This window comes from Bufo gargarizans, chromosome 1 (genome assembly GCF_014858855.1).
Source record: "Bufo gargarizans isolate SCDJY-AF-19 chromosome 1, ASM1485885v1, whole genome shotgun sequence".
In the NCBI taxonomy this organism is placed as follows: Eukaryota; Metazoa; Chordata; class Amphibia; order Anura; family Bufonidae; genus Bufo; species Bufo gargarizans.
In genome coordinates, this window is record NC_058080.1 from 430,223,784 (window position 1) to 430,248,861 (window position 25,078).

Sequence of the window (25,078 nt, forward strand, 5' to 3'; positions counted from 1 at the left end):
TGATTTGGATATAAATAGCCTCAAATTAAAGCTGACAGTCTGCAGGTAAAGAACATCTTGTTTGTTTCATTTCAAATCTATTGTGGGGTGTATAGAGCCAAAAATGTTCGAATTGTGTCGATGTACCAATACTTATGGACCTGACTGTACCTCTTGTCTTTGTTTATTCAGGTTTCTCACAGCTATGTACCATATGTATGTATACAATATTATCCATACTTGTAGAATTCAGCTGATGTTTTTAATAAAGAAATTAATAAAAAAAAAAAAAGCATTGCACAACTAGGTTAATGACGTGCATCATGCAGCGAGCATATGTTATTTTCCCCAGGTTCAGCTCTGCCACAATGTTGCAGCTATTGTCGTTGACCACGTTGCCCAGCTGGAGTTTGCAGGGTGACAGCCAAGACGATGATTAATGTTTGATCTACTTTAGCAACTGCCAGCCTGTGTGGCTTACTATGAAACAAGATGATCAGCTCCAACACTGCACAGCAATGCGTGACTTGACCCACGTGATAGGAAGAGTGGAAGCAAGTCTGTTGTATGGATGTTTTAGCAGGAGAAGAAGCAACTGGTGTTGAAGACACTGCATTGCTTTTGAATGTGGGTTGGCTGCCACAAAGTAAAAGAAGGAATAATTGTTCTGATTAAGAATGGTGGCTACTTAGATTTTCCCAAAGGATCCGGTGATGTTGTGTTATGAGCTACAATAGACCTCTGGTACCTGTGTTTGTGTTTCACCATCAACAGCTTATTTGAATCCTGCACATCATGTACACAGCTCTGGTTTTGCAAGTCCCTCATGTTGAGGAATCAATGCCATACTGGAGTTTCTCACACAGCTCTAGAGGAAGCTGAGCTTGGCGTAGGGCTGGCGCACCCACAGTATTAGCAGCATCACCAGTTCCAGAGGTGACTCCAATATAGGCAGATCTGGCCATGCCAGTTCTTTTGGTGGTTTTGGCAGTACATTGCCTCCACTCTATATTGACACTATGACCACCACCCTTCTCCTCAGATTTCTCCTCTTCCTCTTTAGCACCCCGGAACCAGCTCCCAGGTGATGTCCAACACACAATTATCACTGGAGTCATCACCCTCCCAACAGCTTTTATCAGACGGTGATATATCATGGTGGGCTTCTTGGCCCCCATCCCCATTCCCTGCTCTGTAAAAAGCATTTTTGAAAGCCATGATTGTATTTTACATTTTTCTGGCAATGAAGTTATGTCAGTTTGTTTTAAATGGTTTGACACTTTTATAAGCATTTTTGGTCACTTTATTACCCCATGTGTACAAGCCCCTAGATATGACTTTGGATTCATGTTTTCTTGTTATGGTTCAAATTTTAATTTATTGTCTATGTATTAATTTGCACCCAGATGGAGACTCCAATCACATTACACAAATTATCCTAGCAACAATCGGAACAATCTGCCTCCTGCTGCTTGCATTGCTTGCATTTGCTTGCTGGAGGTAATGTATATTAATTATCTCATCAATGTTTTCTTATATCTGATAATTGTGAACTGTCCCACATCAGTCTGTGCTTCTGTATCTTATTGATCTGTGCGCTGGATGGTGTAGGGCTTTCTGAGTTAATAGAACCAAGAATCCGAGGAATGACCATTTAGTAAAGAGCATCACTCTCTCTGGAGGACCCAACTTTTACATTCTTTCCATCAATAGTTTTAAAATTATTCATGGCCACAATGTAGTACCTCATTTATCCTGTGGGGGCACTGCAGAAAAAAAAGAGCACCTGCAGACAAGTTCTCCCAGATTAAAAGTAATTGCTGCAATTTAAAAAAATAAAAAATAAAAATAGAACTCCTGGATGTTTTTCTTCTTTCATTTTGTGTTTATGTTTCACCTTTTTTTGTGATGAGTGATATTTGCAGCAGTAATAATTGTGACATATTTAATGTTTCTATAGAAAAAAACAGAAGAAGCTGACAAGTGCTGAGGTACAGTATGGTCCGAGCTCATCTGTGTATTACATGAATGACAATTCATTTCAATGACATCTAATATTATACTTTAGAGTGTTGAGGAGGAATAAACTCACTGGTAAAGTAAGGAATGTGAAACCTCTTTAAGACAGTCACCAAAAATTGCATTTATGAAAGTTTTTCTAGAGGGATGGTCCATTCAAGATGGTCAGTGTCATGGTGGGGATTGGGGGAAACCCCCCACCGTACAATGTGGGGAAGAAGGGGTAGCAACTAGGCCTGGATGCTGGGAGAAGGGAGCTGATCACCTTCTACTGCAACCCTCATCCTAGTCCTGACCTCCTAACCGCATGAGCGAACCAAGATGATAGGAGGGCTCATGCACCGTAACCTCGGACCCTAACTGGCCCTGATGATCCTTGGGATAGAGGTCAGGAAAAGGAGATGACCAGTTCATCCACAACACGGATGAACTGGAGTATCCATCAGGCCTAACAGCAAGGAGAGGAGCAGACAGTAAGCAGAGGACAAACTCAACAGGTAAGTGTCCTGTGGCAGAATGACAACAGACCACAGGACCACAACGTCACTTACCTGCCCACAACAACTAAAAGGAATGAGTCATCCGCACCACAACCACTGGATCCTGTGAAAAGCACTGAAGCCCAAAGACACAAATCTGGACTCATTACCAACACCAAACACAGAAGCAGTGGTAACTGCCTGGACCACCATGCGGCAAAATGCATGGCGGACCCAGACATCGTTGCTTAACTGAGTTGTTGTTTCCCCTCCGGGGAACCCCAGGGACTCCCTTCCGGAGGTACAGACAAACAGGGGAAATATAAAACAACCATGCTGGACTACAAATTCCAAATAAACCAGACATGGGACACCAAATGACATACAACAACGACCCTGAACATCACACACTATACTCAAAACAACAAGTGAGGATAGGTAAAGGAATAGAAACAGGGAAGACAAGGGGAAGACATTGCAAATGACATTGATGTCAAACTAGGGTGGCCCTCAGAAAGCCTTAAAGAAAGGAGCAAGCTCCTTCTAAAAAAAAAAAGGCAGACATAACATTGATCTCAGTCCCTCTATATAAAGAGAGCTGAAACCACACCCAGCTCCACCTTGCTCACACCTTAACCCCGTGCACACCAGAAAAGAAGAGGAAAAGGCTTAAAGGGAAAGCACACACGCATGCAATACAACAACACGTTGCCACCGGCAATCTACCTCCAAGCCATGACAGGCAGTATACAATAGTAGACGATAGAATGGTGTGAATAAGGAGTGGTCTTGTCAAAGAAGTGGTCTTCTTAAAAAGGTGGTCTTCTGGAGAAGTTTCCCTGGATATATTTTCTAGCTTAGGACACAGGGTTGCACTTGCCTTTCTTTTATCTCACACAATAGTTTTATGTTCTTAAAAAGTAATTTCATTTTCTTACCTGTTACTTGCAATTGACTTAAAATTGCATCTTTGGTCCTTCAGATGGAAGCCACATATACTGATCTGAGGAGATCAGATATCACAAGTATATACGATCAGCTGAAGGTAACTATGATGATATCATGACACTTAATAGTGTGAAGTTTTCCGTCTATTATCATTATAATTAACTATGGAGATGACATAATGTAACTGCCCCCTGCATATTTGGTCGGCTCATACCTTGCCTGACAGTCTGATTGCTTGGGTTATGCAGTCACAATTGTTGTCAGAAATGTTTCCTAAGCAATCGGATTAATCAATCTCAGATTAATCAGCCTTCAGGCAGATTTCAGAGAAAGGGTGAGGAGGCAGGGCTGATCCTAAACCAAAGGAAGTTCATTTAGATCCTCAGCTGGTAAATAGTCACACTCCCACTGTGACATAAAGCCTAGTATGTCAATGTGTATTAAAAGTTCAATTATGTAGAGTACCAAAACCAGAGCTAATCAACTTGGCATTTGTTGTTCGTTTGGGTCAGAAAATCTGGACCCTGAACACAGAGAATGTTCCAACTCTTCTTCCCTTAAATCCCCCTTTTTCTTTGATCCTATTTTGTCTCATGTTACAAGTAAAACTGACAAATATTTACAGCAATATTCTCTGCGTGTTCTGCTGCAGTGGCTAGGTTTGTGGTAGCTCCAATGCTACGCTTGATCAACCAGACAACGTTAAACGTGTTGCTGCTCTCAAGAAGGGATGGTAAGATGTGGTGCACCCCAATGGGAAATAAGTCCAGAGAGTCATGATCTGGAGTAAACCAGGGTGCTTCTTCAAAAATGCAGATGAGGCATAGGGCTGCCTTCTCCAGTCTCCTCCCTGGCAGAAGGCTGATTTGGATGGACAGATGCATTTTTTTTTCAGCCTTACAAACTATGTTGTAATGTTAGAAGTAGAGTTTCATGCTGAGGAAAGGCCTAATAGGTGTCCGTCTCTCTCACAAAAGGCTGGTATCGTGGCCAAAGGCTGGTGGCCCAGGCTCTGTGCCAAAGTGTGCACATCTTAGCTTCTTCTTCTGGTCACTCAATAGTCTTCCCCTAACTGTAGAATACTAGGGGCTCTGACTTCTCTCCTTATATACATTGTCTAGCTGAACTAAAACCTTCTAGTGGAAGGGGTGAAGAAACTCAGCACAAACGAATACATTGTAACACAAATACATAGACTTGCATACGAGCTTCAATGATACTCAAAGGAAATTATGCAGCAGTTTTTCCAAACAAACAAGTTTTAAAACATAATAACAGTTAAACCAGACATAAAAAGGTCAGTCTGTCTGGTATTGGTGGTAAACAAGTCTGGTTTTTCCCCTCCAAAATATGCTCTTCTTTAACTCTTATGGTAGCTGTGGTAAATTACCAGCTTCTCTTTATTAGCTAGAAAGTCCCAAAAGTCTCTCAGTATTTATTAATACTTTCCACAGTGCTGTGCAAATGCAGTACAAATATACAGGATATACAGTATCTCACAAAAGTGAGTACACCCCTCACATTTTTGTAGATATTTTATCAAATTTTTTCATGGGACAAGACTGAAGATATGACACTTTGATACAATGTAAATTAGTCAGTTAGCAGGTTGGATAGCAGTGTAAATTCAGTGCCTTAAGTATGTCACAGTACATGTTGGTATTCATGGTTCCCTCAATGAACTGTTGGTCCCCACAGCCGGCAGCGCTCATATGCAGCCTCAAACCATGACACTCCCACCACCATGCTTGACTGTAGGTAAGACACACTTGTCTTTGTATTCCTTACCTGGTTGCCGCCACACATTATTGACAACATCTGAACCAAATAAGTTTATCTTGGTCTCATCAGACCACAGGACATAGTTCCAGTAATCCATCTTTAGAAGAGGCTTCCTTCTGAGATGACAGCCATGCACCCAATTTCATTCAGTGTGCAGAGTTTGGTCTGAGAACTGACAGACTGACCCCCCCCCCCCCCACTTCCACACCCCTTTAATCTCTGCAGCAATGCTGGCAACACTCATACGTCTATTTTGAAAAGACAACCTCTGGATATGACGCTGACCAACTTTTTGGGTCGACCATAGCAAGGCCTGTTCTGAGTGGAACCTGTCTTGTTAATAAAATTGCTGTATGGTCTTGGCCACCGTGCTGCCGCTCAGTCTCAGAGTGTCGGCAATCTTCTTATAGCCTCGGCCATCTTTATGTAGAGCAATCATTCTTATTTTCAGATCCTCAGAGAGTTCTTTGCCATGAGGAGCCATGTTGAACTTCCTATGACCAGTATGAGTGGGAGAACGATAACACCAAATTTAACACACCTGCTCCCCATTCAAACCTGAGACCTTCTAACACTAACGAGTCACATGACATCGGGGAGGAAAATGGTTAATTGGGCACAATTTGGGCATTTTCACTTAGGGGTGTACTCACTTTTGTTGCCAGTGGTTTAGACATTAATGGCTGTGTGATGAGTTATTTTAAGGGGCACGCCCAATTTGCACTATTATACAAGCCGTACACTGACTACTTTACATTGTATCAAAGTGTCAGATCTTTAGTGTTGTCCCAGGAAAAGATAGAAGAAAATATTTACAAAAATGTATATCACAACGTACATATAAAATGCAGTCACACCGTATTAAACAGAATAAGTCAATGCAAGTTAACCCTTTAAAGTAAAATAAATTTAGGACTTGATGACACTCCTATGTATGTCTCTAAGGCAGCTGACTGCAGCAAGAGCCTATCCCCATCTGTCTGCATTAGGACAAAAATATTGTTAGACCTGCTTTCCTGCTAAACCCCATCTAATAATCTGGTCAGCATCCAAAAATGGAATATTATGGGCTTATGCACACAGCTGTAGTTTTTTTTTTCGTTTTTTTTTTTTGATCAGATGCAGATCTACGGTATTCAACGGGGCCACAAAAGATGGTTGTGCTGTTTGCATCTATATTTTCGTTCCGCGGCCCTGCAAAAAAATAGGACATGTCCTATATTTGTGCATTTTTTGGACAAATATAGGACATTTCTGCAGGAGTAAAAAAAAATAAAAAATGGCAGCATGCACTCGACTGGGATCCATGTTTTCTAGATACGCAATTTGGACGGCAAAACACTTACTGCCATGTGCATGAGCTCTAATCCCTGTGTTTCTGCTGGATTTCCAATTTTGCTGGAGTCCAATTTTTCTTGTTTATATTTTTGCAAAAATTTCAATAACCTCAGAAATCGAACCCAAGGGTCCGATAGAAGAAATGATTCCATTATTCTCAGGGCCCAATTCCCATATCATCAATAAAGTTTAAAATATTTGAATTCAAAGAGAAAGAGCCTAATGGTGAGTAATTGGCTCCAAAGGAAACTGAGTATTTTTTCTCCTGGATATTTGGGGCCCAGTAATGTATCAGAACCTGGGCCCCTGTGAGGATCCTCTGGTGTTCTGGAAGGCCAGCTTCATGCTGATTGTATGCTTATTAGCATTATAGGAGAGATTCTAGACCCTTCTGAGGCAGTTTTGCTAAAATATCCCACAAATTGGGATTCAGATGTTGGTTTCTATGCTGATTACTATTGTCTTCATCATATTCAGATGATATCATTAATTGTACTTGTTTTATCTTGCAGCCTGAGATCCCGGCGGACACCAATGTTATAGGATCAGATGAGGCTGCAGCTAATAATTATGAAAACATCCAAAAGAAAAATGTTTTAAAATGAGATTAAAATTACCTGTAATAACCATTGGTCCATAGTTCTTATGTAAGGTATTGCTGGTAGTACTACAGATTTACCTCTATTTGTTCTCTCTTTGTTTCATCATTGTCTCAAGGAATGTTATAATTACAGATGAGCGAAGTATTAGAAATCCAGTTCGACTGCTTTGTGGAATTTTACAAAAGCGCATTTCTTTGGAAGTAGTGGGTGCAATGACAGGGAACAGCGATTGCAGCGATCCCCGTCATTGTATCCCTCAGATACATCTGACATAAATATTAAAATGTAAAATAAAATAAATAAATAAAATCATACTTACCTCTTCCATTTGATTGCGAAGAGCAAGCCGTCACCATCTGGATTGAAGATCCAGCGCAAAATCTTGTGCGGCTCGTGATGACATCAGTACGACGGCCGACATGGTAACGTCATACGTCACCGCACATGGGAATTCACAAGGGATCTTCAATTAGGATGGTGGCGGACAGATCTTCATCCTCAAATGGATGAGGTAAGTATGATTTTTTTACATTTTTCAGAGAAATCGATTAGTTTCCATAAAGCACGAGAAAAATCGGATTTGTTGTGAATTTAATTTTACTTGAACTTCAGATCGAAATGCACTTTGTGGACTTTGATTCGCTGTACAATAGTTATAAAGGCTAAAATGTGTAGAAACCCTCTTATTGCCTATATACAGTACATGAAGCTATGACCCATAATGTATGAGTGTTCCTCTGACCTAAGGGAGTTACGCAGGTACAAAGTACTGGGCAAGTAAAGGAGGGGGGGGGGGGGGGGTCCTGGAACCAAAATCTAAATATACTGTAGGTAGTAATAAAGTCCTGTGAGCACAGCTTCATTTCTACACTGTTATCATTTGCTGCTCAGATATTATTGCTACTTAAGAACCAATTATATCAGTCTGACATCAAAATATAGGGCGGGGGGGGGGGGCGGGGGACGGTCCCCTAATCAGAACCCTCATTTATTTATTAGAGAAAAGAATAGCTACAAAGTATATCTCTGCAGGACCCAGCTCATCCATGTGCTACACGAACAGGCTACTGATTGCCATGTAAAATGTGTGATACTTTGTTTCACCTGTGGAGGCGCCGCAGAAACAAGTATAAAAGTGCCAAAGACAAAAAGCTACAATCAGATCACAGCTTTCAATACAAGTTTAAAACCTAATACACTATAATGTTTAGCTCTGATGTTGAACAAACAAAAATTGCAACAATCAGTGAAAGTCAGTGGTGTTATATCAAAGGGATTGTCCAACGGAAAATATTCTACAATTCTCAAACCAGCCCCTGGATCTGAATACTTTTGCAATTGCATGTAATTAAAAATGTATTATAACTCCTTTGTTATTCAATTAAAGCTATCGGTATAGCGCCACCTGCTGTTTGCTCTTTTTTTCTAATTTCTCTGTCCTGCTCCCTGAGATGGGATCAAATGCTAAGTTTTATCCTTCAACTGCCACTATCTGCAGCAGAAAGAACACACTCCCTGAGAAGGGACACGCCATCTAAGCTGCCAGCTTCAAATTCATCTAGCAGAGCCTATGGAGCAATGAATGGAGAGATCCCTGGATCCATGTGAGCTACAGGGCTGGTTCTAGCTTTGTCAGAAAGAGATTGTCCTGTACTAGATTATGTGTTATTTTTATTTAGTACAGTAGTTATGGGAGAACCCCTTCAAATGTTTTTGGGTCACTCTGTGATTTTAGAGAGTTAGCGTCTATCTACTGTATTAAGCCACTTAAGATAACGTTGTCTACAGTGATATATAACATTATAGTCGTAGAAGATTATTTTTATTCAAATTTTACATTTTTATTCTGCAAGCTCTGATGAGACAATAGCATGTGGTTGAGGCACCGTCCTTACACTGAGAAAATACCAAAAGCATAACTAATGTTAATGGGGCATCTACAGCTCTGGAGGACCTGACGTGTCCAGATACTACATAGATGACCACTGCGCTAATGAAGAGTAAGCGACCATTCAGAAAGGAAAGTCCAACTATGGTCAGAGTACTGGCATCGCCTGTGATTGGCCTTCTATTTGGGGGCACAGCAGCTTGACAGTGGTTTACAAAATTGGAGTACCCCTTTAACAGAAAAAAGATGATAAATGGCTTGGATATAAATAATAGTAGCAGATAATTTGGGTTATCAACATATATAATTTTTTTCATAGAAAAATTAAAATTTGTTGAGCAAACACCCTTTCCCTTAGGAAGGAATGAGGTCTATGCGGTCTGAACAATTTCATATTATTTACACCAGAAAATTACTTTACTTTAATTTAAATGGTAAATTACACCTGAAATGTACACCAGCTTCTACGTGCAGGAGATTCCAGTTTCTGGTGCACGGTCCTCCAAAAATAATTTAAAGACCTATGGCTTCTAATAAATTTGGAGCATCTTACATCAGCGGCACCACACGCCAAAATAAATTATCCCCATTGTGTAAGCCAAAAAAAACACATTGAAACTTCTCCAGAAGACCATACCATTATCTCGAGAAGATTTCTCATGACAGATTTTCGGTTATATTATCTATTATCCATACATTCACATACTGTTATCTACCCATAGTTGGTAACAGTCCAAGGAAAGAGGGGGGTCATTCACAAAGGGAAAGAAAGGGGAAAAGTTTGTGCAAATTTAATCCAAAATGTGGTTTTGCATTTTCTAATTCAGTAAACTAGGAAGGGAAACAGGACAGGAAAGTTGAAGACAGATGATCACATGCAGGCTTGGACTGGCCCACAGAGGAACAGGTGAATCCCCTGGTAGGCCTCTAGTTCCACATCTCCTGCACAAGTGGCACATGGCACTGAAGACTAACATATAAATTGGATGGCTAAGATGCTATGTAGTGTTGAGCGAGCATGCTCAGCCAAACTGGTGTTCGAATCGACCATCGCTGTGTTCGGCCAAATACCACATATGCTCGAGCGTGATGCTCAAGTCAGTGTATTTAAATCTAATTTAGCCTCTATTTCTGCTGGAATTTCAACTCACAACCTTCTACATAAGAGGCAAGGACCTTAACCACTCAGCTATAAAGCTGAATGATAAACTGTGTCAGTAAAACCTCATAGTAGTTTGTAATGTAGTAAGTATTCCTTTACAGCAGACGTATAATTTTATATTTCACAGCAGGTTTGCATGTAGCCATATAGTATAGTGGTTAAGATTCTTGGCTCTAATGTAGAAGGTTGTGAGTTCAAATCCCAGCAGAAACGTTTCAGAAATAGAAGCTAAATTTAATTTAAACACACACATGTATATATATTTATAAGTTTTTATCCATAATATATGAACATATATTATTATATATTTAGAAAATATAATATATTATAATATATGTAAATATATTATTGCTAAAAACATCAGTAGTAGTTTCCCACATATTATGCCCAAACAGAAAAAGAAAAAGTCTTGGATACGTTGCCTGGACTCCTCGCTCTGCAGATCCTAATATAGTGATGTGGGTCAAGTTCACTTAAAGTCCAAACTGTACAAAATAGGAAATACTCCTGAAGTACTCTTTCACACCACGCGGTTATACATCAACAGATCCGGGCATGGGGCGGAATTCAAGTGCACATAGATATACCTCCCCTCATTCAAAACCTATAAAAGCCAAGGGGTCGCAGAATAGTGAAGCACTTTCACATATACAGTATATTCCATACTGTATACATATATTATATTTGTGGTCAGGGCGACGGTCCCTGGATGAAGGAGCTAGCGCTGACCTCTGGCTGGTGAATGCCGGAAGCCTGTAACGAGGTTAGGCCTAAAAGGGGGCCTATCCTAAAGGAAGAGCTAATAAAGGGGAAGGGAGGGAGGGGTACCTGGCTGCACGTCCCGTCCGTTGCACTCCTAGGAATAAATAGCAAGGGTGCGGGGCCTATGCCCCTCCCACAAATACAGGCTGCACGGCAGCCTTATCTACTTGTGGTCAGGGCGACGGTCCCTGGATGAAGGAGCTAGCGCTGACCTCTGGCTGGTGAATGCCGGAAGCCTGTAACGAGGATAGGCCTAAAAGGGGCCAAAAAGGAGACACAATCGTACCACAGACACTTTATTGTACCGTTACAGGGCAAGAGAACAGAAAGCATCACGGATTTCGGATTGGGGATTCGGAACGTACCTAGCGAAACATGATTACTTCCAGCGCCCCATGCACCTGATGACATGAGGGGGTATCTGGTGCCTTGATGCCGCAGAGGCCGCCCCAATACGAAAGGAATGCCCCGAGATGCCCTTCGGGTCGTGACCTAACCCCGCCACTAATGAACGCACATGTGACATGAACTGAGGCATGGACAACGGCCCTCCCTTGAAGGAGAGTAGGGGGCTGTCTGCTGCAGCAGCCTGCAGGGCCACAGATAACTGACGCAGCACCTTGACCGGGCACCAGGCGTTGTGTGAGGGATAGAAAGACACCAGGGTTGGAGGCCCTGTCTGAGCGGTCTTGGTAGATGGAATGCTCAGCACAAACAGGTCGTGATGCCAGGACAAGTGCTGCTTCTGGAGATGACGGCCGTTGCGGACGGAGGTGGTGAATTCCCCTGGACGAAAGAACCCGTAAAACCCTAGGTAAAGGGCAGCTTTGATGATTGTGCTAATCAAGGGCCCAAAAGGATCACCATACAGAGCCAGGGACAATTGCCTGAATAAGGACCCGGACATGGGTTGCCGGACCACCGGCCTGCTTGCACCGGCTTTCTCAATGCCCCAGAGCGTGGCCTTGATGGCCTGTGAAGTAAAGAACGAAATCCGGGCCGGATTGTCCAATGTGAACTGATGTTGCACCCCCGCTAAATACAGGCGGATGGTATTGTGAGCGAGCCCGAGGTTGGCATGGCAATGTGTGCGATAAAGGCCATAATAAATGACACGTCATCCACGTCGCCCTGTGGATGACTCTCGGCAAATTTCCTAAATAAATTCCAGCCCGTACGGTAGTTCCTGACTGTATTTTCAGACAAGCTCTGGTGCAACAGGTCCTTTGCTTTGCTGATCAATGATGTTAGTCCCACACCAGGTCGCTGTATGCCGGAACGTCTGCCCCTGTTACGTCTGCGAGTGGCATGTTCTGAAAGAAGACATCGACGTTAAACCTGGACAGCGCATCAGCAGCCGTATTCTTTGAACCCTGAATGTGGGAACACTCAAAGCAAAAATTGTGTACCATGGACAACCACACCAGCCTACGCATGAGAGACATGATCTTAGGGGATTTGGCTCTGCCATTGCGGATGATGTCGACCAAGTCCTGACTATCGGTGATGAATAATACCCTTGAGTTTGACTGCTGCCACCACTGGATAGATCTCCAACAAGGGAGAAGACCGAAGGGCCTGCCCGTCCAGCATAATCTGGGACGGCCAGGCACCGGCCAGCCAGTGGTTGCCAAATATGGCCGCAAAGCCCTTGGATGCAGCCGCGTCAGAATAGACCGTGGGAGAGGACGGGTCCCGGGGGGGAATAAACAACCTGACGCCATTCCATGAGGACATAAACGTGCTCCACATGGACAGGTCTGCCATGGCCAGAGGCGTACATAGGAATCACTGGGCCCCATAGCAAAAATCTGAATTGGGCCCCTTAACCCCGCCCACTACCCACAATGGCCCCTCCCACTTCCTGACTTTGCTCCTCCCATGCCACACCCCCATTAAATAAATTTATACATGACCTACAGAAACTGTTAGGGGTTTCCTGGGGGTGACCTGTCACATGGGATATCTGCTGCAGCCTGCAGGTCTCCTTATTTGGGGTGCCATGTTAGGCTACTTTCACACTTGCGTTCGGGTCTCCGCTTGTGAGTTCCGTTTGAAGGCTCTCACAAGCGGCACCGAACGGATCCGTCCAGCCCTAATGCATTCTGAGTGGATGCGGATCCGCTCAGAATGCATCAGTATGGCTCCGTCTGTCCTCCGCTCAGCAGGCGGACACTTGAACGCTGCTTGCAGCGTTCGGGTGTCCGCCTGGCCGTGCGGAGGCAAACGGATCCGTCCAGACTTACAATGTAAGTCAATGGGGACGGATCCGTTTGAAGTTGACACAGTATGGCTCAATTTTCAAACGGATCCGTCCCCCATTGACTTTCAATGTAAAGTCAAAACGGATCCGTTTGCACTATCATGAACAAAAAAAAAAAATGTTTTTTTTTTTTTGTTCATGTTAATGCAAACGGATCCGTTCTGAACGGATCTAAGCGTTTGCATTATAGGTGCGGATCCGTCTGTGCAGACACCAGACGGATCCGCTCTGAACGCAAGTGTGAAAGTAGCCTTAAAGGGAATCTGTCACTAGCAATTTACCCCCAATTTTTTTTTCATGAATCCATGTTTAACAGAGTACCTGTTTTCCATCTGTCTTGTTCTTTTGATTGTGAGTCTTGTCATGTCTTCAAAAAATCGATTCTTATGATATGTAAATGAAGCTGTAAGGAGCCCAGAGGGGCGTTATTCTTTCTCCACGGTGCCCAGGAACGCCCCTCTGAAGTGCCGTGCCCGGCTAAGTTTGAAAACTAATAACGCCTCCAAGTTCATCTAAATCGCCTCCCAGAGGCGCGGCTAAGTGCTCAACACCCCCCTCCTCAGTGCCGCGCTCTGCGGCAAACACCCCGATCCTCCTCTCGCCGGCATCCCAAATCCCGCGCAGGCGCAGTGCCGTCAGTCATCTTATCATAGCGCAGGCAATCGCCGGCACTGCGCCTGCGCGGGATTTGGGATGCCAGCGAGAGGAGGATCGGATTTGGGAGGCGATTTAGATGAACTTGGAGGCGTTATTAGTTTTCAAATTTAGCCGGGCACGGCACTTCAGAGGGGCGTTCCTGGGCACAGTGGAGAAAGAATAACGCCCCTCTGGGCTCCTTACAGCGTCATTTACATATCATAAGAATCGATTTTTTGAAGAAATGACAAGACTCACAATCCAAAGAACAAGACAGATGGAAAAAAGGTACTCATGGATCCATGTTTAATAAAGTACCTTTTTTCCATCTGTGTTCTTCTTTTCCATGTCAGTCTTGTCCTTTCTTCTAAAAATCGATTCTTGCTGTAAGGACTGGAGCCCAGAGGGGCGTTTTTCTTTCTCCACGGTGCCCAGGAACGGTGCCCCTCTGATTAGTGCCGTGCCCGCCTAAATATGAAAACTACTAACGCCTCCATCATTTAGCTGAATCGCCTCCCAGAGGCGCGGCTAAGTCCTCAACACCCGCCCCCCTCCTCAGCGCCGCGCTCTGCAAACACCCGATCCTCCTCTCGTCGGCGTCCCAAATCCCGCGCAGGCGCAGTGCCGGCGATTGCCTGCGCTCTGATAATACGGCTGAGGGCAACAGCTTCAACATCGTCACTGGGCTCGGCGCATGCCCAGTGACGATGTTGAAGCTGTTGCCCTCAGCCGTATTATCAGAGCGCAGGCAGGCAATCGCCGGCACTGCGCCTGCGCGGGATTTGGGACGCCGACGAGAGGAGGATCGGGTGTTTCAGAGCGCAGCGCTGAGGAGGGGGGCGGGTGTTGAGGACTTAGCCGCGCCTCTGGGAGGCGATTCAGCTAAACATGGGGGGGGGGGGGCCCTGGGGAGAAAAGCAGCCGCATAGCCGGCTGCAGGTCATCAGTGGGCGGGGCCTTATCTGCGCTACGGGCCCCCCAGTGCCGCGGGCCCCATAGCAGTGGCGTGGTCTGCCTCTATGGGCGGTACGCCACTGGCCATGGCCTGTTGGTCCAACCGGACGACACTGTCCTCTTCCGGGGCTGATGGCAGGAGCAGCAAGAGCCGAGACACAAAGGTGTGCCCCTGGGGCATGACCCTCATGGCGAAGTTCAGCCGGCCCAGCAATGATTGGAGACTTGTCTTGGTCAGAAAGCAGGATTTGGCTGCCTCCTGGATGGCTAACCGGATCTGTTGTAATTTCTCCTCTGGGAGCCTTGCTTCCAACTTTACAGAATCCAGAATGACCCCCAGGAAGGTGATCGTTGAGGAAGGACCGACCGTCTTCCCCGCGGCGACCAGAACCTGAAGCGCTGAAAACAACTCCAGCAGGGCGGATAAACCGGAGGGCTGACGGCAGGGGTGCTCCACCAGCAGGAAATCATCCAGGTAGTGGATACACATGGAAGCCTGGCCATGTTCAACCAGAATCCAGTGCAGGTCCTGGGCCAGCCGGTCAAACAGCCAAGGGCTGCTTTTTGAGCCAAACGTTAGACGATTGGCAAAGTAGTATTTGCCTGCCCATCTGATGCCATAATATTGCCACAGATGTGGGAGGATCGGGAGCAACTTAAAGGCATCGGCAATATCAGTTTTAGACAACCAGGCCCCCCTGCCTGCTTCGAGGATGAACCAAATGGCCTCATCGATAGAGGAGTATGTCATACTGAACTCTTCTGATGGTATGAGAGAGTTGATACTAGGGATATGCGAGGAATGAGGAGCCGAGAGATCGTAGATCAGCCTTTTTTTATTTGAGCCTTTTTTAGCCACCACTCCAATCGGGTTGACCCTCCAAACTTCAAAGGGGATTGAGTCGAATGGGCCGATGATGAACCCTTTATCCAACTCCAAGGATAATGCCGCTTGCACCGCCTCAGGATCTTGTCTGGCAGAGAGGAGGTTCTCACACTCCCAATTCGAATGTGGCAGGGCCACCAATCCCGTGTGGAACCCTAGAGACAGGTCAGAGATCAAGTGTTGCACGAACTGCCGATCGTCATGACCCCCCAGGAGCGCCTCCAGGAGATCCACGTTGACGTCGGTCAGTCATGCCTGCTTGGCAGATTTCTTGGGACAGGTGGACCTGGGATGTGCCCGAAAGCAGACCGTGCACACGTGAAGGGCCCTGCACCCACTGAACATGCAGTGACCAAAGTTGAAATTATTGCATATCTGGCTCTTGCCCAGATACACAATAGGCCTGCCAAACTTGTCCATGAGGGCCAGGCCCCTGGGGACACCCGATGTTCCCGGAAGGGCTCTGTCCGGATGTGCAGATGCCTCGTTGGGGCACCATTCCGTGGCATGGAAAATTGACTGGCATGCGCCACAAGTGGGGGCTCGGAGACCAGCAAAATGCCTGCAGAAAAGCTCCATATCCAGCACAGCCCAATTGGTCATAAACTGGAACTGTGCTAGGGAGGCTGCGACCCAAATCAGTGACTTGATATAAATAAGCGTCCAGCTCCTCCCTCCTACTCGGCTGCGCTGAGCAGATGACTTCACGGAACAAGCTGAATGCTAGAACAAACTCCGGTATGGATAACTTGCGGTTCAACCGGGCATCCTTTGACCTCATCACCACTGACACTTCCCCGCAATCAATTGTTCTGTGCTCGCTGGCATCGTGCGATGCTATGAGGATAGATGCCACTTTAACCTCTTTGCCTGCCAGTATATCCTTTCTAATATTCTCGGCCAGAAAATGAGCTGGGACAATGGCCGGCGGAGTAGAGGACATACCTGGGGAACCCGCCAACGGCCATGACACCGCAGTCACGGGCGCCACTGACTGCGAAGTGGTGGCGACCCTGGACTCCAGCTCCATGACCCTGTGCTGGATGTCCGCTACTGAGGCAGCCATACTCCCCATTGTGGCATTCAACTGAGCCAGTGATGACTAGATGGTAGGCACTGCCAGCTGCTCACTGGGTGGAACCGGGCTAGATACCAGCAGCCTATAAAGTTCGGCTTTCCTGGCCGAAGCCGGGTGACTGATGCCCCTTCTATTCAATTCTGCCACGAGCTTCGGAATGGTCCAGTTCCTCAGGCATCCATGACCAGCTAGACCGGAAACCACGGACCCGGAGATGGACAAGGCGTCATCGATGTCTGAGGCCTGGGACATGTTGACCGTGTTGTGATAATTCTATGCCCTGGATACCACCTGAGGACAAAACTCTTGTTACTCGTGTGGACACCAGACGTGCCTACGACATCCCGGTGCCCCCCCCCCCCCTTTATACCCCTATCAGTAAGACCACCCCCGGACTAAGGCCGGCCTGATGGACCAGAATTGATACTCACCTGGTTATAGTATTTGATGAAAATGGTACCGATACCGTACTGGAGGCTCGTACCACTGACCGAGGTGGAGGCCTTGTTAACGGGAAGCCGAAGGCACTGAGACCCCCAACGTGCTGCCGTACAAATAAAAACAAATATGAAATCTAAATGCACCGGGAATATTACCAACCTGGTTGCGTCAGGCTGTACCGTCTGCCCCTAAGGGAAAACGAAAAACATGGCCTAAACGTTTTAGGCAAAATGCTGAGGACTGAAGTGCCACCAACCAGGATGATATGCCCCCCGGGCATGCTGCTGGGTCATGCATGCCGCTAAGGGCGGATGTGTGCCAATCTTGGTGAAAAAGACCCCGTGGACGTGCTTAGACACGACACCATGCCACCGAGGCGGCTGACGCGACATTGCCTGAACGCTTCAGACAGACGTGCAACAAGAGACAACCTGGACGTACCAGGCAGGACCACGTGCCACCGGGGTAGCGGACGTAACATTTGACCGACGTTTACAAGCAGACATGCCACAGGAGACAAATATGACAACCTGGACGTTCCAGGCAGGACCACGTGCCACCGGCGTGGCAGACATACTTTGCCTGAACGTTTCAAGCAGACGTGTAACAGGAGATGAGTATGGCACCTGGACGTTCCAGGCGGGACCCGCTGTCCCGGAGTGACCAACACAATAACACTTGAACGCTTCAAGAAGACGTACCACTGTTCATATATCCATGATCTATGTGGCCTTGCAAGCCTCTTTCTCACTCTTCAATGTCATTTAGAGGCCTTTTGTATTTAAGATCTCGTACTTCATGGCATGTAATTTGTATGTGTTTTGTACAAGATATGTATTTGACTGTGTCTATCTCATGAAAATGAAAAACAATAAAATTGTCAATATAAAAAAAAAAGAAGACGTACCACATGAGATAACAGACACCCTGGAGATCCAGGCAGGACACGGAGTGGAGGACGTACTATTGCCTGAACGCTTCAAGCAGACGTATCACAATAAACAAAGTGACAACCTGGGGTTCTAGGCAGGACCACATGCCACCAGAGTGGCGGACGCAACGATGCCTGAACACTTCAAGCAGACGTACAACAATAACCAGGCGACCCACAATGAACAAAGTGACAACCTGGAGTTCAGGGCAGGACCACATGCCACAGAAGAGACAAATGCAACATAGCTTGAACGCTTCAAGCAGACGTACCACACATAGACAAAGTGACAACCTGGACGTTCCAGGGAGAGTCCTGAGTCCCGGGGTGGCCCACAGAATAGCGCCTGAACGTTTCAAGCAAACGAGCAACGAGAGACGGGTGTGACAACCTGGACGTGCCAAGGGGAACCACATGCCACTGGTGCGGCGGGCATGACATGGAAGACGTGTGAACGTGCCTGCGGCCAAACCCCCGTGACACATACCAAACCCGTATGGAACTCAGGACGTGCCACCTACTTGTAAGTAAGGAATCCTTGGAATGGCGTGGAGTGTCAGATAACCGAACAGAAGTAGTCACTGCAATATTATGATGCATGACACCATGTGAATACATTTTTTTTTATTTTTTTTTTATAATTATTTTTTTTTTACTGGGCCAACCCAGCTTTCCTGCCGGAGCCAAAGACCGTAGGCCGTGCTCAAGTAAAACTCTAGGCTCGAGTAAGAATTATGACCGCCGAAACAGACCGGCACTGGGCCAACTTCTATAACGTAATGCAAATGGTGGAATGGTAGTCATCACAGACTAAAAACAGAAAAACACCTTGCCATGAGAATATATATATATATGAAGTTGTCCCGCCGCATATAATCTTCCCATCAGTGTGAAGTGCTCATGTATAGTGGTCAGTGAAAACGCTATGTATGGCGGTCATTGCGACGTGCCCGTCTGTGCAGGGTGTTCTGCTCATGTGTATGCAGCGGTCAGTATAAGCAGTTGCGTATGGCGGTCAGCAAACATGCAGCAATCAGCGGGAAGCGCTTGTGTATATGGTGGTCAGTGGGACGTGCTTGTCCATATGGCAGTGTATAATGTGCCGTGTATACTGGTGTGGGGAAGGCCGCAGGTTGAATGTACCGCCGTGCTCATGAGGAAAAGGGGTGACAGAGGTGGCAGCTTCCATGTGGTTATGACCTGACACCAGGGGGCACATGCGGCGCTGATTGAGACCAATCTTGGTGAAAAAGACCCCGTGGACGTGCTTAGACACGACACCATGCCACCGAGGCGGCTGACGCGACATTGCCTGAACGCTTCAGACAGACGTGCAACAAGAGACAACCTGGACGTATCAGGCAGGACCACGTGCCACCGGGGTAGCGGACGTAACATTTGACCGACGTTTACAAGCAGACATGCCACAGGAGACAAATATGACAACCTGGACGTTCCGGCTGCAGGATGGATCCCTGTAACACGGAGCGAGCATGGCAGGGGGCGGAGCCGCCGGGCGTGCCTAGCAACTGGCCCCCGCAGCCGCCTCTAGCCCACGTGACCGGAACGAGAGCGGCCCTGCGCCATCCGGCCCGCCCCGTGCCGCGAGCAGAGGCCCCTGGATCTCACTCTCTCCCCCCCGACGGACCTCCGTCCCCCTGTACAGGGTAAGTACGTATGTTGCTGCGTGCCCGCTGCTGCCGCCGCCGCCGATGCCCGGCACCGGACTCCCTGTTTACCTCTGGCCGCATGACCTGCCGAACCGCCGACCTGCGATACTCACCTAGACCAGAACGCGATGGTGCGGGACATGCAGGGAAACCAGTATGGACGTGACCCGGAAGTACCTGGCTGCACGTCCCGTCCCTTGCACTCCTAGGAATAAATAGCAAGGGGGCGGGGCCTATGCCCCTTCCACAAATACAGGCTGCACGGCAGCCTTATCTACATATATATATTTTTTTTGCAATTGCACATTTATTTTGTGCTATACATTTTTTACAATTACTAAAAAAATATAAAATATATAAATTATCTTCTATTTCTGCTGGGACTTGAAATCACAACCTTCTATATTAGAGCCAAGAAGCTTAACCACTACACTATACAGCTACATGTTAACCTGCAGTGAAATATGAAATGATACTTCTGCTGTATAGGAATTCTTACTACATTACAAACCACTATGAGTATTTCTGAATCAGTTTATCATTCAGCTTTATAGCTTAATGGCTAAGGTCATTGCCTCTAATGTAGAAGGTCAAATCCCAGCAGGAAATTTTCAGAAATAGAGGCTAAATTAGACTTAAATACACGGGACTAAAGCCATATATGGACATAGCTATATATGGAGTCAGAGCAGAGACTCCTAAGCCGGAAGACTCACACTGGGGGATATCCTCACTGTACAGCGATCTTCTGCATAGACTTGAGTGGGACCTGGCACCCTCTCCTCTTCAGAGCAGGGGGTGCCAGGTTTAATGCTCAGGGACTTCCATTGTGCTTGGGTGCTCTGAAGAGCACCCAAGCATCCCAAAGTGTTCTACTCGAACACTAATGCTATGCAGTACATTGCCTATGTCCATATAAAAGACTGGATGGCGTGGGCAGGTAGCATATGCATGTGGCACCCAGAGGGAATTTTACTGCTGGGCCCTAGGCACCCCACTCCGGCACTGATCGCATAATCCTGGCTGGTGGGCTTAACCACAATGCTGAGAAGTCAGCCTGACAGCCAATCAGGTAGGAGGATATTGACTGGTCTATTGTGCTCTGTGCTAGTTCTAAAGCGGAGATATGGGGGTCATTTACCAAGCTGAAACAAGCCTAAATTAGGCGTATTTCAGGTGCACACAGCGACACATCGGTTAGCTAACTGTGAATTCGCCCCGCTCACGCCAGGTCTAAAATTGTGGGTGGGAAGGGCATGGTCCGTCTCATTCACCATTTTCTATGCCTGTTTTAGGCATAGAAAATGGTCTAAATGTAAGACAGCTTGGAAGCTGCACCTCTTCATAACTGTGGCGGATCCACTGGTAGCTCAGGGTCTTTATTAAGAAAACACTGGTCTTAATAAATGTGCCCCATGATCCAGATCCAGTTTTCTGGCTCCCTGTCCTCCATCTGGAGCAGGGCCTGGACAGATGCAGGGATGCCCTCCTTTTCAGTAGCTCCACGATCAGACCGCAGCAAATTGACTGACTGAGGTTTCTCTCAGCCCCAGTTAGTCACAAGAGCCATAAGACATAGTTCTCTGTGACTAACTGAAGGGTAAGAGATGCATTTCGGGTCCTGCACAGCTCATTCATGTCTTTGCATACTTTTTTTTTTCCTCTTCTGCTTGCAACAAGGGTTGTGGCTTTGCAGAGTCAGGACATGGCCTAGAAGGACTGGGCATGGCTTTCAATGCCCAGCATTTGTAGGTAAAGCAAGTCCCTAATTGGATGTGTTTATCATGTATTTAAATGAAAAAAATAAAAAATAAAAAAATAAACGGATATTGCACATTTTGGGAAATAACCAAGTAACTTCCTCAAATGCCTGATGTGGACAGAAGAGTTGTGTACTCGGAGGACTTAACATGTAAGTAACCGTTCATTAATTGTAGATAGAGATCTATCAGCTGCATATCACCCAGCCGATGTCATATAAGTCTGTATCTACTGACTACTAATATTGTGTAGTTCCCTTATATCATCCAGTGTGTGCGCTGTGTTGTATAGTCATTGTATATAATGTTCTGATATTGATCATAAATTGTAAGGAGCCACAAAAAATATGTCTCATAAATGATGGTAAAGGGACCTGAGGAGACACCACGGTAAAGATGGGTATAATGGGGAAAAGAAGGGGTTAAGAAGATTCCGATAAATGAACCAAATTGTGCCTCTTTAATTTGAAGCAAAAATCTATCACCCACATAAAGTGTATGTAAATACCTCATCTAGATGTTACATTGTCTTTTTTTGAAATTGTAAAAATCTCACACAATGAGACACAGAGTCGGGCAGATTGGGAGAAATTAAGCTCTGATGTTTTTTTACCTGAAATTGTTTTTTGATTTTAGTTCCAATCTCATGAAAATAATATTTATTATAATTTATCTAATATGTGAGATGTTACCCGAGAGATAACAACTTATCTTTTACTCTGTAAATTTCTCATTGACATAGGATACAGGATAGCTTCATTTACATGATATGAATGATGAGAGTGATTGTGCTGAAAATGGGATAGATGCCGTAGTGGGAGTGGGAATTTCTGCAATGTCCTTGCATAGAGTTGAGGGGACACCTGAATGTTCGGGTTCGCCACGTTCGGCAGAACTTTGCAAAAAAGTTCGAGTTCGGGACCCGAACTTGATCCCGAACCCCAACCACATTTAAGTCAATTGGGACCCGAACTTTGGAGAACTAAAATGGCTCTAAAAAAGTCATGGAAAGGGCTACAAAAGGCAGCAAAATGTGGTAAAGAGCATGGCAAGTGCCCTGTAACCAAATGTGGATAGGAAAATTACTTAAAATAACATAAAATACGCGCACAAAAAAAATATAATCTTGATCTAAGAGGAGGTCAATATGGAGAAGGAGGTTGAAGAAGCGGTGGATGTGGCGGTGGAGGAGGAGGAGGTAGCCTACACATTTTTTTTTTTTTTTTTTTTTTTAATTAAATTTGGGTAGACCCCAAAGCATTGGGAAATACAAAAAATAGAAAACAAAGAGAGTACAACAATTGCTGGGTAAGGCCGGTATACATGTCTATTCTGCACAAGTTACGGACAAGTCCTGTGGGATCATTTTATTGAACGTGAGCTTGTCCATGTTGGCTGTGGACAGACGACTGCACTTGTCTGTGATGACGCCTCCTGCCGTGCTAAACACACGTTCAGACAATACACTGGCTGCAGGGCAGACCAGCACCTCCAAGGTGTAAAGGGCGAGCTCAGGCCATGTGCCCAATTTGAAGACCCAGAAGTTGAATGGGCAAACCCATCATTCAGTACTTGTAGGCGTTTGCACACATACTATAATCTGTAGTGCTTTTTTTTTTTTTTGTCTCAGACAATGTCTTCAGAATACTATTAGACCAAATACATGACAGACAATAAGGAGACATGCTTACCCCGTCCATTCATTACAAGGTAACATTACAACAGAGACTGGGACTAGGAGAAATTCATTCTATCTAGTACAGGAAAACAGTGGTACCTCCATAGATTGATAGATAGATAGATAGATAGATAGATAGATGTGTTTCAAGAAAGTGTGAACAGCACAGCAGTATTCTATGATGGCGGGTGCCAGTGGCTGATGAAGAGATCCAAGCTTCCAATACCAATAATCCTAGAAAATCCACGGCACTTCCTTCAGTAAAAGCGTGTAGTTTATTCACCAATAGCAACGTTTCGGTTCGCACACTGGAACCTTTTTCAAGCAGTGATACAGAAAAGGAGTGCACTTAGCATATACAGTACAGACCAAAAGTTTGGACGCACCTTCTCATTCAAAGAGTTTTCTTTATTTTCATGACTATGAAAATTGTAGATTCACACTGAAGGCATCAAAACTATGAATTAACACATGTGGAATTATATACATAACAAAAAAGTGTGAAACAACTGAAAATATGTCATATTCTAGGTTCTTCAAAGTAGCCACCTTTTGCTTTGATTACTGCTTTGCACACTCTTGGCATTCTCTTGATGAGCTTCAAGAGGTAGTCCCCTGAAATGGTTTTCACTTCACAGGTGTGCCCTGTCAGGTTTAGTAAGTGGGATTTCTTGCCTTATAAATGGGGTTGGGACCATCAGTTGCGTTGAGGAGAAGTCAGGTGGATACACAGCTGATAGTCTTACTGAATAGACTGTTAGAATTTGTATTATGGCAAGAAAAAAGCAGCTAAGTAAAGAAAAACGAGTGGCCATCATTACTTTAAGAAATGAAGGTCAGTCAGTCAGCCGAAAAATTGGGAAAACTTTGAAAGTAAGGGCTATTTGACCATGAAGGAGAGTGATGGGGTGCTGCGCCAGATGACCTGGCCTCCACAGTCACCGGACCTGAACCCAATCGAGATGGTTTGGGGTGAGCTGGACCGCAGAGTGAAGGCAAAAGGGCCGACAAGTGCTAAGCATCTCTGGAAACTCCTTCAAGACTGTTGGAAGACCATTTCAGGGGGCTACCTCTTGAAGCTCATCAAGAGAATGCCAAGAGTGTGCAAAGGAGTAATCAAAGCAAAAGGTGGCTACTTTGAAGAACCTAGAATATGACATATTTTCAGTTGTTTCACACTTTTTTGTTATGTATATAATTCCACATGTGTTAATTCATAGTTTTGATGCCTTCATAGTCATGAAAATAAAGAAAACTCTTTGAATGAGAAGGTGTGTCCAAACTTTTGTTCTGTACTGTATATAGCATGTTCCGTGTCAATTAATCAATAACATAATTAAGTACAAAAAGTGATAACATTAATAAAAGTATATCTCAAAATCCAATTATACAAGATTCAAAAACAAGTGAAGCCCATACTGAACGTATAAGTGACCTAAATGTATGTATCCTCAATAGTGCATGTATATAAGAGACCATAGGTCATATTTCATGATGATTAAAGAGGACCTTTCACTAGTTTAAAAAGTAAAAACTAACTATATCAGTGGGCAGAGCGGCGCCCAGGGGTCCCCCTGCACTTACTAGTATGTCTGGGCGCCGCTCCGTTCGCCCGGTATAGGCTCCGGTGTCTGCAGCTCCTTCTTTTGTACTGGGTGGGGTTTTTGTATTAGGGTTGTCCCTTGCTGCAGCGCTGGCCAATCGTAGCGCACAGCTCATAGCCTGGGACTCACAGGCTATGAGCTGTGCGCTACGATTGGCCAGCGCTGCAGCAAGGGACAACCCTAATACAAAAACCCCGCCCAGTACAACAGAGGGAGCT

The 25,078-nt window shown here is 45.4% G+C and overlaps 2 protein-coding genes across 3 annotated transcripts in view; both read left to right on the top strand.

Moving 5' to 3' along the window:
- Window positions 1-9,253, top strand: part of LOC122932342 (sialic acid-binding Ig-like lectin 12) — a 159,195-nt gene extending 149,942 nt beyond the window's left edge. For both annotated transcript variants that reach the window (XM_044286703.1, XM_044286713.1), the window contains exons 7-10: window positions 1,386-1,479; window positions 1,940-1,970; window positions 3,460-3,522; window positions 7,058-9,253. In XM_044286703.1, coding sequence (XP_044142638.1) covers window positions 1,386-1,479; window positions 1,940-1,970; window positions 3,460-3,522; window positions 7,058-7,150 — 281 coding nt within the window. In that variant the 3' untranslated portion in view covers window positions 7,151-9,253. The remainder of the gene's footprint in view (window positions 1-1,385; window positions 1,480-1,939; window positions 1,971-3,459; window positions 3,523-7,057) is intronic.
- A 12,434-nt stretch (window positions 9,254-21,687) lies between these two features.
- LOC122932356 (sialic acid-binding Ig-like lectin 14) overlaps window positions 21,688-25,078 on the top strand; it is a 150,846-nt gene continuing 147,455 nt past the window's right edge. The window contains exon 1 of the mRNA XM_044286725.1: window positions 21,688-21,730. The gene's annotated coding sequence lies outside the window, so the exon portion shown is untranslated. The remainder of the gene's footprint in view (window positions 21,731-25,078) is intronic.